Source organism: Aotus nancymaae, unplaced genomic scaffold, assembly GCF_030222135.1.
Source record: "Aotus nancymaae isolate 86718 unplaced genomic scaffold, 86718_ANA_hifiasm-v0.15.2.pri h1tg000033l, whole genome shotgun sequence".
In the NCBI taxonomy this organism is placed as follows: domain Eukaryota; kingdom Metazoa; phylum Chordata; class Mammalia; order Primates; family Aotidae; genus Aotus; species Aotus nancymaae.
In genome coordinates, this window is record NW_026988447.1 from 13,914,999 (window position 1) to 13,929,581 (window position 14,583).

The following is a 14,583-nucleotide window of genomic DNA, read 5'->3' on the forward strand; positions in this document are numbered from 1 at the left end:
GACTGTCATAAACCAAATAGTGGGCTTCCCCTTACAACACGTCCTTAGTCCCAGTGTTTTTTTTTAAGTACATAGTATCAGGCAGACATAGTAAGCAAAATAAATAAAAGCCTACTCGCAATCAGGATCATCATTAAACATTCAAGACCACTGAAATTAAAACTATTAGATGACTAGGTTTAAGCTCTGTGTTATGGTGCCAATCAGCTTTACAAGGAGTCATTCGCTATACCTTGCAGTCCTACATTTAGAAAGGAGACCTAACTTTCCTAGTAGGTTGGAGAGGTGGAAGAGGTCTTAACCATAAACTCGTATTAGTTACTAAATGCCTCAGAGTTTGTAGTCATTTAAAGACAAGTAATATAAACTTTCTTTAGTCATGATAAAGCCACGTTAAATATACATACATTACTACACAGCTGAGAGTCTTCAAACTCCCTCACAGCCCCTGCCTCCTCCAGCCCCAGTAGATATCAAGAGCCTCCAAAATTATAAAAATGAACAACTGGAAAAGTAAATGCAAGGTAAACACACAGAAGGAAAAGGTTTGGGTAGCAGAAAACGGGGAGACAGGGAGCAGAAAGTAAAAACTTCAGGCCAAAGAAGGCAAGAAAACCTGGCAGCCTGCCACGGCATAGTTTCCAGGAGTCCATCAACACCCACCCTGCAGGGAACCGGCGGCACATGGAAATGTCCAGCAGCTGCAAACACTGAATTCACCACAACTTCGCTGTCCCTGCTAGGGTTGTAAGCATGGAGAATCTTTGCTGTAGGATGTCCCAGGAACCTAGGAGAAGAAAGAAAGAAAAAGCAATAGATTGCATGGTTATATTACTATACATACATGTAAGTATTATTATATACATACACACACATATTTTTAAACTCCGAAAGCTGTCGCTGTTCATCACAAAGTTAAATTATCCAATCATGTTGGTAACAGAGCATTTAATTCACAACAGTCAAAAACCACAAAACGAAAAAACAACTTTCTTTTAGGTGTAGGCCAACCCACAGTAGCACTCCACTGGTTTCTGTGTTAGAAAAATTTAACCCATCTAGGCCATTAAAATGCTTGCAAAAAAAACACATGTAGGCACTTTTCAGACATGGGTCTCTAATTCAAATGAAAATATATTTAGATGAGAAACTGGACTCATAGAAAAACCCAATTTTTCTTAGGGTAGTGTTTTTTGAGTAATAAATTTAAAGAGACTTTTTAGGGAGGTATGCATTTTCAACTTACGAAGAGACGTTATTTTATTAGGGCTTATAAAAGGAAAACTTAATCATGGCTAAAGACCATTCTTGTGAGAAAGCTGAAAATGCTGCAGCGCTTTGCAGCTGTGGTTCTCAGCCATTTAAATTATGAGCCTTTCCAAACACTCTGATGAAAGCTCTGGCTCCTCCCTCCACAAACGTACACTTACAAAAGTTTCATACACAGCTTTAAAACCTTCCATAAACCTCAGAGTAAGAATCCCTGCTCCATGGCAGATACACTAATTCACGAAGGGCTCGATTCCAATTCTTTTCGGCAGCACTCTCCACCTACAGCGTCTCTACTCTGATAAAGGAATTGCCAGAGGAAAGGAGCTGGTCTCTGGCCCACCTACCTGGAGCCACCTACAATGTTCCCTCTAATCATTTAACTCTGATTCCTACTTCTCAAGACCAAATTCAGTCTCATTCATTATGTTGCAATGAACAGAAAGCCAGCAAAAATCTCACTGAAGTCATTTCTTCAGTTTTAATAGCCTCAGTGGCAGACAGAGCCAAATACACAGTTCTCATCAGGATGGCCTAGAAATAAAGTTATATTCTAATTTAAGCTGAATTAATTATATCTGTAATTGGAATAAAATTAGAAAAATGAATGAATTATACCTAATATTCATTATGCTGATATTTTTCTAATTTTATTCAAATTTCTCTGATACTAAAAATGTATGCTTTAGGAAAAATGACATGGATGTTGCTTCTCTTATATACAATGAGATTTCCAAAATACTATATTACTACCATCAAATCCTTGGAATTTTTCTTTTGGCTTTCACCCTTACTTTTAATCACTAGTCTTAACAAAAGCTTTAATATGTCCAATATGTATTTCAAAATGTAGTTCTTCACATCCCATTACAGATAAAATACCACATCAATGTGATTGAAATCCTGATTTTTCAAAATGTTCTTAATACAATCTTTTTTAAAAAATGTTCAACGCTACCATACACATAAAGGGTCACTTCAAAAAAGCCTTACCTCAGAGCATTAGGCTCTTTCTTCCCACAATTAAAATGAAATAAATAAGAACTTCTGTGATTTTAGGTTTTAAGTAAATAATATCAGTCATCAAAGTTATTAATACTTATCCTCAAAGCTTTATATTCCATTCACATAATTGAAATACAAGGTTTCTGGTTTTAGAGAATATACGTCTATCAGAGAAATACATGAGAAAATAAGAATGCAAAACAGCAGTGCTACAGAGCCAGTGACTGCACCACCAGAAATCTCTCCAGACCTAACAGAGAATGCTAGCTGAAGCCTAGTCACCACTGTGCTATTTTTATTCTATTTTTTTAAATTCTATTTTTAAAAGCATTATGAGGATATAAATTTCCTTCACTAGTGACAACTGGAAGATACTATTAATTTAACACTACCAAAGAAATGATTAAAATCTCTATGAATTATTAACAATTTTCATCTTAGGACCAGCAGAATATTAACCCTTAACCTAAGCCCTAAGAAGTGGGCAGAAGGCAACTGAGTAACAAGATCCTGACTTTGCATCCTCCAGGAAAATCAAAGCTATGAAGAGAGTTGGGATTTGCTCAAGGCCAACAACAAAATAAACCAGAGCAAAAGCTGAACTGGGCCAGTGAAGAACCCTTGGGGTAAAGTTTTACTCTAATGCCTATAAATTAAGTCATTTGTCAGACATAAGGTAAAACTCAACTAATCTTAAATGTGTTCTAATTTAGGCTAAAGTTAGTTCTTACTGAGTTTTTAACTTCAGCAAACTAATTCTCATAATCATATTCCAGACCTCACTAATAAGAAAAATAGCATCATGAGTGCTATCTTAGAAATCAGAAGATTTATTCTACCACTTCTAGTGAAATGACCTTGAGCAAACTGCATTCCTTCTCAGCAACAAATGTAGGAACACGTTTGTAGTACATGCTCAAACAAAGAGATATTTGAAAATAATACAGACTCAGATAGTGCCTGTCCTCACTGGATTGATATAAAACTCAAATGACAAGGGACATGATCACACTTTGGGAACCATAAAGTACTATACAAATATAACTAAATCTTCCAAAGGCAACTCAATCTAAAAATCAGAAATCCTTTCAAATCAGAGACTTTCAGCATTCTCTCAGCATGCTTCTAGCTATTAGGGCCAGCGATTCATGTACATTGCTAATTAACAAATGTGTATCATATACGGTCAGTTCTCCGTATCTGCAGATTCAACCAAGCTTGATTGAAAGTATTTGAGGGAAAAATAAAAAACAAAAAATAATGATACTATAAAAAATAAAGAGATAGAGTATAACAACTATTTCCATAGTATTTACACTGTATTAGTCATTATAAGTAAACTAGAGTTTTTTTGTTTGATTTTTTTTGTCTTTTTGAGACAGGGTCTCGCTTTGTCATCCGGGCTGGAGTGCAGTGGCATGATCATAGCTCACTGTAACCTTGAACTCCTGGACTCAAGTGATCCTCCTGCTTCAGCCTCATGAGTAGCTGGAAATGCAGGTGTGCACACCATGCTTAGCTAATTATAAAAAATTTTTTATAGAGACAGGGTCTCACACAGTGTTGTCCAGGCTGGTCTCAAACTTGGCCTCAACTGATCCTTCTGCCTCAGTCCCCCAAAGTGCTGGGATTACAAGCGTAAATCATCGTGCCCGGCCTCTAGAGATAATCTAGAGTATATGAGAGAGTGTATATAATTACTATGCCAAGGACTTGAGCATCCTCAGCTTTTAGTATCCACAGGGGTCCTGGATCCAATCCCATGTGGATAATGAGGGACAAGTATATACATACCCACTATAGCATTGACTATAGGAGTTTCACCCTTGTTGCCCAGGCTGGAGTACAATGGCACAATCTCAGCTAACTGCAACCACCAGCTCCCAGGTTCAAGCAATTCTCCTGTCCCAGCCTCCTGAGTAGCTGGGATTACAGGCATGTGCCACCACGCCCAGCTAATTTTGTATTTTTAGTAGAGACAGGGTTTCTCCATGTTGGCCAGGCTGGTCTCGAACTCCCAACCTCAGGTAATCTGCCTGTCTTGGCATCCCAAAGTGCTGGGATTAAAGCATGAGCCATCATGCTCAATCAACTATAGAATTTTTTTATGTTACTGAAGAGTAAATATTTTAGACAGCCAGGATCCAATGAACTAGAATTATTATCCTAATAGCGATACTTAACTATGACCCATTTTATATCTACCAATCCATAACATATATTCTTTGAAGTAGATCCTGCATCAAAATTTGTTTTCACAATAAAGACTTCCTTTTTTTTTCAATACAGAGTCTAGCTCTGTCACCCAGGCTGGAACGCAGTGGCACAATGATCTTGGCTCACTGCAACCTCTGCCTCCGGGGCTCAAGCAACTCTTGTGCCTCAATCTCCCAAGTAGCTGGGACTACAAGTACACACCACCACGCCCGGCTAATTTTTATATTTTTAGTAGGGTCAGGGGCTTTGCCATGTTGGCCAGGCTGGTCTCGAACTCCTGAGCTCAAGTGATCTGCTCGCCCCGGGCTCCCAAAGTGCTGAGGTTACAGGCATGAGCCACTGCGCTCAGCCTCACAATAAAGAATTTTCACAAAAGTATAGCCTCCTCTCAGAATTTAAAATCAACGAGGTTATGATAAATTCAGCTTATTTATACTATCAACTGAATTATTAAAATTTTAGTTTCAATTAAACTTTCTTTACATAAGAGTAAAAATATAAAAAATCAAAAAAGGAGACACCTAGAATCTTACAAAGTTGGCAAAGTCACAGTTTTCTCTTCCTCATTTTATAGAATCTCTTTTTAAAAAGCTCAGTATGATGCATTTAAATTCCAAGTTCAGGCTGGGCGCAGCGGCTCATGCCTATAATCCTAGCACTTTGGGAGGCCAAGGAGGGCAAATCACTTGAGGTCAGGAGTTCAAGACTAGCCTGCCCAACATGGCAAAACGCTGTCTCCACTAAAAATACAAAATTAGCCAGGCATGGTGGCAGGCACCTGTAGTCCCAGCTATTCAGGAAGCTGAGGCAAGAGAATCGTTTGAGCCCAAGAGACAGAGGTTGCAGTGAGCCGATACTGTGCCACTGTACTCCAGCCTGGGTGACAGAGGAAGACTCCATCTCAAAAAAAAAAAAAAAAATTGGGCTGGGCACAGTGGCTTACGCCTGTAATCCAAGCACTTTGAGAAGCCAAGGCAGGCAGATTACCTGAGGTCAGGAGTTCAAGACCAGCCTGACCAACATGGAGAAAACCCATCTCTACTAAAAATAGAAAAATTAGCCAGTGTGGTAGCGGCCACCTGTAGTCCCAGCTACTTGGGAGGCTGAGGCAGAAGAATCGCTTGAACCCAGGGGGTGGAGGTTGCAGTGAGCCAAGATCATGCCACTGTACTCCAGTCAGGGCAACAGAGCAAGACTCCATATAAAAAATAAAAACAATAAAAAAATTCCAAGTTCACTCTCCTTCACTGTAGCTCTAACATTTTGATGACTAGAAGGGAACGTAAAACAGGTAATCCAGATGCATAAAGGAGGACACACCAGGAGCCCACCCTAGCCCAGCCCAGATGCTCTCCTATGGCCATGGTTACTTCATTCACAAAACTTTGCTTGTCATTCAAAAGGCTCTACATGAAATTGAAGTGTTGTAAGCTGGCCCCAGAAACAAGCAGCGCTTTAACCCCTCAATCTTGAAACTACTAATTAGAAGTTCTATCTTTTCAACGTGGCTATATTCTGCATCCAGGAAGCTTAACACTTCAAGATTCAAACTATCACAGACAACAAGAGTCCTAATGTTGCCTGCTCTTCACGGCGTCACCCTTCCCTTCATTTTTCCAGGTTCCCAAGTTAGGCCCTCAACTGACACTCAGATCACATTCTCTTCATTTTGTGGTTCTTTACGTGATACTGTAAAGTCATTACAGTTTATGCACTGCCTTCCCCAACTTGAGTTTCCAAAGTCTTAATCCTAACAACTGTAAGCCTGGTGCAATTCTGAATCCAGAAGGCACAGCAAGAAGTAAAAGCAAGTGAGTAAACGAATCTAGTGTAAAAAAAATTCAGAGACCATCAATATTTAGAGTTTTTCATTATAAAATAACAGGATTTGTTTTGGAAAAACAGCATTGACTTTTTATTAAATTCCAATCACTATAAAATATTACAAGGTATACTTATTAAAAATTAAAGAATGGACGCCAGGTACGGTGGCTCATGTCTGTAATCCCAGCACTTTGGGAGGTCAAGATGGGCGGATCGTGAGGTCAGGAGATCGAGACCATCTTGGGCAACATGGTGAAACTGCATCTCTACTAAAAATACAAAAATTAGCTGGGCATGGTGGCATGCGCCTGTAGTCCCAGCTACTCAGGAGGCTGAGGCAGGAGAATCACTTGAACACAGGAGGCGGAGGTTGCAGTGAGCCAAGATCACACCACTGCACTCCAACCTGGTGACAGAGGCAGACTCCGTCTCAAAAAAAAAAAAAAAAAAAATTAAAGAAAGGACTGAAACAACTGTTGCACTCTCCTTTTCACAAAAATATTTCTCTTAACAAATCCCAGGATCAATATCCCTTCATATTATCAATATACTTAAAATTTAACATTGCACATATATGTAAAAAAATCCTGAAAATAAATAGCATAAATGAGTTTTAATTGTAAAGAAAAGATACTTACTGTATTCCAAAATCTAAAACTGATGGCTGAAAATGTAAGCCTTTTCCACTAAATAGTTTGTCCGAGAAGCTAAAAAATAGAAAAGAGAAATTGATTTTGTTGTAGTTTAACATTTAAATGCTGAGATATGACGATGTACTTAGACCAATGACTCTCAATGCATGAGATATAATTATACTCCCTTCTAGAATTTAAATGATAAAACTGAATTATTAAAAGTCTGGTAGATTTCTAGAGTTATAAAATTTAATATAATCTAAGATTATGGTTAGAACTTCATATCAGGCTGGGTGCGGTGGCTCATGCCTGTAATCCCAGCATTTTGGGAGGCTGAGGCGGGCAGATCATGAGGTCAAGAGATTGAGACCATTCTGGCCAACATGGTGAAACCCCATCTCTACTAAAAATACAAAAATTAGCCGGGCATGGTGGCACGCGCCTGTGGTTCCAGCTACTCGGGAGGCTGAGGCAGAAGAATCACTTGAACCCAGGAGGCGGAGGTTGTAGTGAGCTGAGATTGTGCCACGGCACTCCAGGCTGGCGACAGAGCAAGACTCAGTCTCAAAAAAAAAAAAAGAACTTAATATCAAATGTACAGATTTTGTAAGCATTCAGAGAGAATTAGAGATGGATTTAATTTGTAATAGGTTTTGTTTCTGGGTAAATTTGGATGACATGGCTATTTTCATAAATCCTAAATCAGGAAATGACATACAAGTAAAGTTGGCCTGGGGGAGGGGACTGTGGCCTCTGACTTTGTTAGACTTCTTATAACAAGGCAAGGACAGTATTGCATAGCCAGGACAGCTTGTGAGGCTGCAACCATCACAAGCCTGCATAAGAATAACAATCACACAGAATCTCACACAGCAGGTCACATTTCAGTGGTTAATCATCACTATGATTTCATTTTCCTTCATAGTCAAAGGGCACAAGTCAATGTAACACAAAAACATACCAAAACATATTTTTAAAAAACATGTAAAAGAGAATCATAATAAAGATACAACATGGCATATAAACATACTTAAAAACATAAAATACAAAATATATGAGTATCAAAAAACTATCAACTTCCATATGACATTTTAAAAGCTATAATAATCTAAAGATGTTTAACTGAAGAAGCTCCTAAAGGTAACACGAACAACTGTTTTCAAAGACTGGAACAAGCTTTCCAAAATAGAATCTCTTTGGCCGGAGGCAGTGGCTCATGCCTGTAATTCCAGCACTTGGAGAGGCCAAGGCAGGCAGACCACTTGAGCCCAGGAGTTTGAGAGCAGCCTGGGCAACACAGTGAGACCTTGTCTCTACTAAAAAAATCTAAAAATTAGCCGGGCATGGTGGCATGCGCTTGTAGTCCCAGCTACTCTGAAGGCTGAGGCAGGACGATTGCTTGGACCCAGGAGTCTGAGCTTGCAGTAAGCTATGATATCGTCACAGCACTCCAGACTGGGTGACAGAGCAAGACCATTTTTGAGACCTGTCTTAAAACTAAGTAAGTAAATAGAATCTTTCCATTTTCTTCTCCTACCCAGCAGCCATGGACCAAGCTAGTTCAAAGGCTGGTCCAGGAGTGCACATTTGACTTTTTTTGTTTGTTTTTTGAGACGGAGTTTTGCTCTTGTTGTCCAGGCTGGAATACAATGGCACAATCTCGGCTCACCGCAACCTCTGCCTCATGGGTTCAAGTGATTCTTCTGCCTCAGCCTTCTGAGTAGCTGGGATTACAGGCGTCCACCATCACGCCTGGCTAATTTTGTATTTTTAGTAGAGCCAGGGTTTTTCCATGTTGGTAAGGCTGGTCTCAAACACCTGATTTCAGGTGATCCTCCCACCTCAGCCTCCCAAAATGCTTGGATTACAGGCGTGAGCCACCGCACCCGGCCAGGTATTTGACTTTTAAACCTGCTGACCAATAGGCTTTGTAACCTTTCAGCAAGTCCCTCTCCAAGACCCCACTTTTCTTGAAGGTACAAACAATGCAGAGTCCCAAGAACCCTTCCAAAGTACCATCTCACAGGAAGAATTCTAGCTGTAATCTCTTCTTCCTCCCTCCACTTTCTGCCTTTATCTAAGCGTCTTTTTTCTCTATCTTCTCTCCAGTATATTCTGTTTGCACCTCCTTTATTCTATCTCCAGCACCAGCTATATTAATAATAAAGTGATGACTTGGCCTCCATCTGCCTAACTTTTGTCAATCTCTTCACTTGTTTTGAACATGGTCAGAGGAGAGGTATGCTATTTACTCAAACCCTAAAAGGCCAGCACTAATTTTACAACTGGCTTGCAGAGAAGGCCACTAACACACATGGTAGCCTCCGGAAATGATGTGAAGAACCACAGGAGGCGACGGAGGTGAAGAGGTGCCCACAGCAGGTCCACCACAGGGACCCAACTACAGATGGAGCTGGCCAGGCTCAGCATTTCAAAAGAAAAGAAAAGAAAAGGAAAAAAAAAACAAAAACAGGCAACTTCATGTACCAAAAATAATCTTGAAAAAAGTCAGGCTACTGCATAAGATAAAGTAATTAATGACAATCTTCTTCCTGTCTTGTGCACTGAAAACTGAATCTGTCATCAGATTTTATACAACTTCCAAATGAGCAGAGGAGGTTTGGAGGATTTAAGTAATTCACCCAAGGTCACATAGCTTCTAAGAGGCAGAGTCCAAATTCCAATCCAGATCTGTCGAGGTGGGAAACATGAGCCCAGTGTCAAGTTCAGGCATTGTATGACCTATCTAAGGAACCGGTGCAGTCTGGCCTGCTGGTGAGGGCTTGGGAAGCAGAGGCCAGTCAAACCCAGACTCCAGGCCCATGGCCATCACCTTCTAGCCCTGAGAGTATCAGTCACTTAGCTTCTTTCAAGTCCCAACCTTATTATCTGTAAAATGGAAATGATCTACCCCATAGTTATCATGAGAATAAAACGAAATAGGATGAGATAAAATGATGTGTCAGATATGAAGCAAAGCCTTCATTAAGTTCAATAAATATTAGCTTATATACTAAGAGAATGATGCTCATCTAATAAGAAAAGCAAAGAGAACAGATGGAAAAGCTGACTGAGCTTAAAGTCAATGTCAACCTCTGGAATTAAAAGTCCCAAGCAGCATAGTAATAATTATCTCTGAATATTATAAAATAAATGAAATATAAACTTGGGCTGTCTCATATTCTAATAGAGATTTTTTAATCCCACAATTAGAAAGTTTTACATACCCAGTAAAAAGCAGACATTTAGGGCCAAACCTAAAGTAATATGGTACAAATAGCCAGAGCGTCTCCAACTTCAAAGAAAACTCTTTTGATCCCAAATAGAGAAATCAAACCATGCCATTTTTTTCTCTAAAAGTCATAAGTTCTTTTTCTCATTGGCTGATTTCAGCTTAATTGACTTTACAGCTTGAAAAATACCATATTAAGTTACAAGGAGTTTTAATGTCAGTACATAAATTTAAAACTTGCAGGTAAATCTTGCAGGTAAAACTATTTCAGACATAGGTATTGACCTGGAGAGTACTTACACATGTACACATTGCAAAACTTTGTTAAAAGACTGGGGGGTGTGGAAGAGAACAAACTGCCAACATTTAGTCAGGTATGGACATGAACAATCATCCCCAAATATCAGTGCCAAGAAATTATATCCTGTTTGAAATGCCAAAGTTAGCTTCAAAGAAATAACTTAAGTCTCAATAACTATAGCAATAAAAGATAAAACTTCCTCCTTTTTCCCATTTCACTCAAAAGTCAGCATTTCACATTTCACCCTTCTCACGTTTCACCCTTAATAATAATGATTCATTTATGTCAAAGACGACCTGGCCTCTTTTACTCTTAGGAGTCCCCACAACTGGCATCAAATAACCACATGCATCTTGGAGAAATCAATTATAAATTTATGCCACATATTTCTAATTTTTGTCCCTTCTCCATCTGTAACATAATTGTTTTTAAAAAGCTCCTAGTTAAAAAAGAAAAATGGACTAGGTACAGTGGCTTACACCTATAATCCCAGTGCTTTGGAAGGACAAGGTGGGAGGATGGCTTGAGCCTAGGAGTTTGAGACCAGCCTGAGCAATACAGCGAGACCTCCTCCTCCTCCTCTCTCTCTCTCTCTCTCTCTCTCTCTCTCTCTCCCCCCCCCCCTTTCTCTCTCTCTCTCTCTTTCTCTCTCTCTCTCTGGCAGTCCCAACTACCAGGGAGGCTGAGGTAGAAGGATCCCTCGAGCCCAGGAGTTCAAAGCTTCAGGGAGCAATGACCGTACCACTACACTCCAGCCTGGGCAACAGAGCAAGATTCTGTGCCTAAATTTAAGAAAAGAGAGAGACTTAAATAAAAGGGACCACTTTGCTTCTATAACAGGAGAAAGGCACAAGGATGAGAAATAAAGGCAGGAGCCATCTGCGGTCTCTGAGCTCTTACTGATACAGATCCTGTTCCACACACTCTTAGTCCTTATTTTAAAGACCTTCTGCAAAGAGCTGAGCTTTCTCAACAGCAAGACCTGTAGACAAGGATGCCCACATGTGTTATTTTGAAAAACATTGATCTTTGCCTAAGATTTTACCTGTTTTTTTATATTTTAAAAGAAAAACAATCTTTTTTTAAAACTTTGGCCACCTTTTTTTTCTACATACATAAAACAAAGAAACAGTTTGAAAAAGTGCCTAGTTCAAGAGAAAAGAAATTTCAGTGGAAATGAGAAGACGCTGGGTCTTAGCTGTGACATGAACGCCAATGTGACACGGGGCTTCAGTTTCTTCTCCAGCAAAACAAGCAAGCTGCACTGGATGACTCCAAGATCCTTCAAAAGCAAGTCGATGCCCAGATTTCTTATTCTTAAAAAATTAAATCTGTCTGCTGATATCAGACACACCCTTTGAAAAATGAGTCCAGTAACTCAGACATGAAAATGAGTTGGATGTAACCAACCATTCCAGCTGTTCACAAATGTTATCCAACCAAAACACATCATTTCAAAGCAAATCTCCATCTCCCCAGAGTGAGAGGCAGGGCCACAGATTGCTAACCCCACCTCAAAGCTCTTGGCAATTTAATAAGGCTCAGCTGTATGGGGACAGGTGGTCAGCTCCAGGAGGATGCTCCCCTCGGGCTTACCATCCAGGAGGCCAGACTTGCTCATATGCCCATGATCAAAACCCAGAGATCAAGAGAGTCCAAAGACAGAAGAGGGAAACCCTACCTGAGAAACTCAGCAAAGCCCTTGGAGAATAGGGTTGAGGGGACCTCAACGAGCAGCTACCATAGAGGGACACTGAACGGAGGCTGCTTCCATAAGGCCAATGGCAGGAGTGAAGACAGCGTGGACCACCTTGGAGAACTGAGCACAGAAAGAGCACTTGCAAGCTGGCTTGCTGGCTCCAGCGGTGGAGTGAGGAGCATGAGGCAAGGAAGCCGGTGTGAGGGGTGAGGATGAGGGAAGAGGGCCAGCCCAAGGCAGAGGGCAGCCTGGGCCCCATAGCTGCTACTCAGGAAGGCTTTGCTGGCCCATGAGAAGGGGAGCGAGGGAAAGTCAGCAGAAGCTTCCCCGGGCAACGTGTGTGGATCTGTGCTGACCTTACTTCTAAGTGTTTACTCAACTCCTGGAGAACATCACAGTGTTTCAGAAGAGGGCCTGTCCTTTTCAAACAGGTGGAAAACAGCTTCACCTCCTAACAGGGATCTGAGACACAACAGCGAGCGCCTACAGCAGGAACTGAACTGTCTGGCTTCCATATTCCTCAGTGGACTGGTTTTCATCCATCTCTTGGCGCCCCACATCTAGTTAGCTGTCTTTCAGATGCAAACTCTTCCAACACCTGAAACAACAACAGGTGTTTCAAAAACAAAACTCTTTACGGTCAATGGCTTTAACCACTGGATGTTGGCAAAAGGTTGCATGGACAAGAGGAAAGGTTTTCCATCCATTTCACAAACCCCCTCTAACTCAAGAAAGGTAGCTAAGTAGACCACAGTAACCAGAATAATGTTATTGTGTCTAGACTCTTTAGTGTTCAAGGAATAACATGTTAGCTAATGAGACATTTACTCGGCTGTTCTCACTATTCACAGGAATGAGAGATCCCAGAGCTGGAAATAATGGAAGAGACCTGTAGACTCCATAATGGCAGAGATCCCTACATTAATCTCCTGGTCCCATTCTTCTAAACAGTGTGTCTGATGGGATATTTAGTCAACCACCATCTTCCTCTGAGTAGAAGACAGGTATTTCTAGGACTCAGCCGCTATCCCTGGGGACCTTAGAGGAATTCAGTAATTTCCATTATGCAACTGGACTTCAGATTGACCCCTGCACAGATACAAAAAGTCCCAACCTGGGGCAAGTCTATACTGACACATGCCAACAATCAGACTGGTAACTCCGGGGCACAGCCTTCCCCAGGTTCTCACTGCCTGGAAACGCCTATGATCTGAGGCAAGGCACTGTGCTTTAGGGCATTCCTTGAAAAACAAATGGCCTGAGCTGCAGTTTATTAAACGAGTTACATAACTACAAGAGTTATAAAATTCTACATCATAATCTTAGTATAAGTTGATTTTGTTTTTATTTTTAATTTAAAATGTACTTCTCCCCAGAAGTTTACTGATAGGAAAAAACATGAAAGACATGGGCATTGCTACTTAAGTTAGAACTGCCATTCTTACCTGTCAATTGACTACTTTCAAAGAACCATTTAACAATGGAGGCAGAAACCGGTATTTTTCTCCATTAAAATCCCACAAATGACAGCACTTCGGGAGGCTGAGGTGGGCAGATCACAAAGTCAGGTGTTTGAGACCAGCCTGGCCAACATGGTGAAACCCCGTCTCTACTAAAAATACAAAAATTAGCCGGGCATGGTGGTGCATGCCTGTAATCCTAGCTACTCAGGAGACTAAGGTAGGAGAATTGTTTGAACCCAGGAGTGGGAGGTTGCAGTGAGCCAAGATTGCACCACTGCACTCCAGCCTGGGTGACAGAGTGAGACTCTATCTCAAAAAAAAAAAAAAAATCCCACTGATGAGAAAAAGTCATTTGGTAGAACATGATTTTCCTAGTTTCTTTCATTATAGAAAACGATTCTACCTTTCAAGGTCAAAGCATTAATTAAACCAGAAGAGAGGAATCAAAAAGTCCTTGGAGCAATGCCAAGAGAGGTCTGTTGGAGGCACTCTTGCTAGTAACAGGACCTGGGGATGTATGGCAGTCCAGTGTGTTGATGGCTGGCCTTCCTAAGACAGTGACAAAAGTCATCCACTCATCTGTTCCTCAAGTTGCTGATGACCTTCTATGCATCCACACTATCCAAGGAGGAGATGTTGCATCTGTCAGACTAACCCCACGGCTGCTCTTTCTGGATGCATCCCAGGCTCACAGCCCTGTCCTTCCCTCTCCAGGATTTTCATCTCCCTCCCAGCTCTGTCTCCTCCACTTACACACATGAAAAGAATCATGCCCTAATCACTTAAGACCCTCTTGACCTTCCCTTGCTGCTTGAAGCCCTCTTCTTCCCTTTGTAGCCAAACTATAGGTGATGTAACAATGACAGCAAGTACATTTATTGAGCACTTGCAGTATACCAGATGCTGTGCCAAGCACCTTATTATCATATATAATCCTA

At 40.8% G+C, this 14,583-nt stretch overlaps 1 protein-coding gene across 3 annotated transcripts in view; it reads right to left on the bottom strand.

Moving 5' to 3' along the window:
* The window catches only part of TMEM131L (transmembrane 131 like), a 186,499-nt gene that overhangs the window by 86,009 nt on the left and 85,907 nt on the right, over positions 1-14,583 (bottom strand). For all 3 annotated transcript variants that reach the window (XM_064383805.1, XM_064383804.1, XM_064383806.1), the window contains exons 4-5: positions 6,954-7,022; positions 664-787 (exon numbers count right to left, since the gene is read on the bottom strand). In XM_064383805.1, coding sequence (XP_064239875.1) covers positions 664-787; positions 6,954-7,022 — 193 coding nt within the window. The remainder of the gene's footprint in view (positions 1-663; positions 788-6,953; positions 7,023-14,583) is intronic.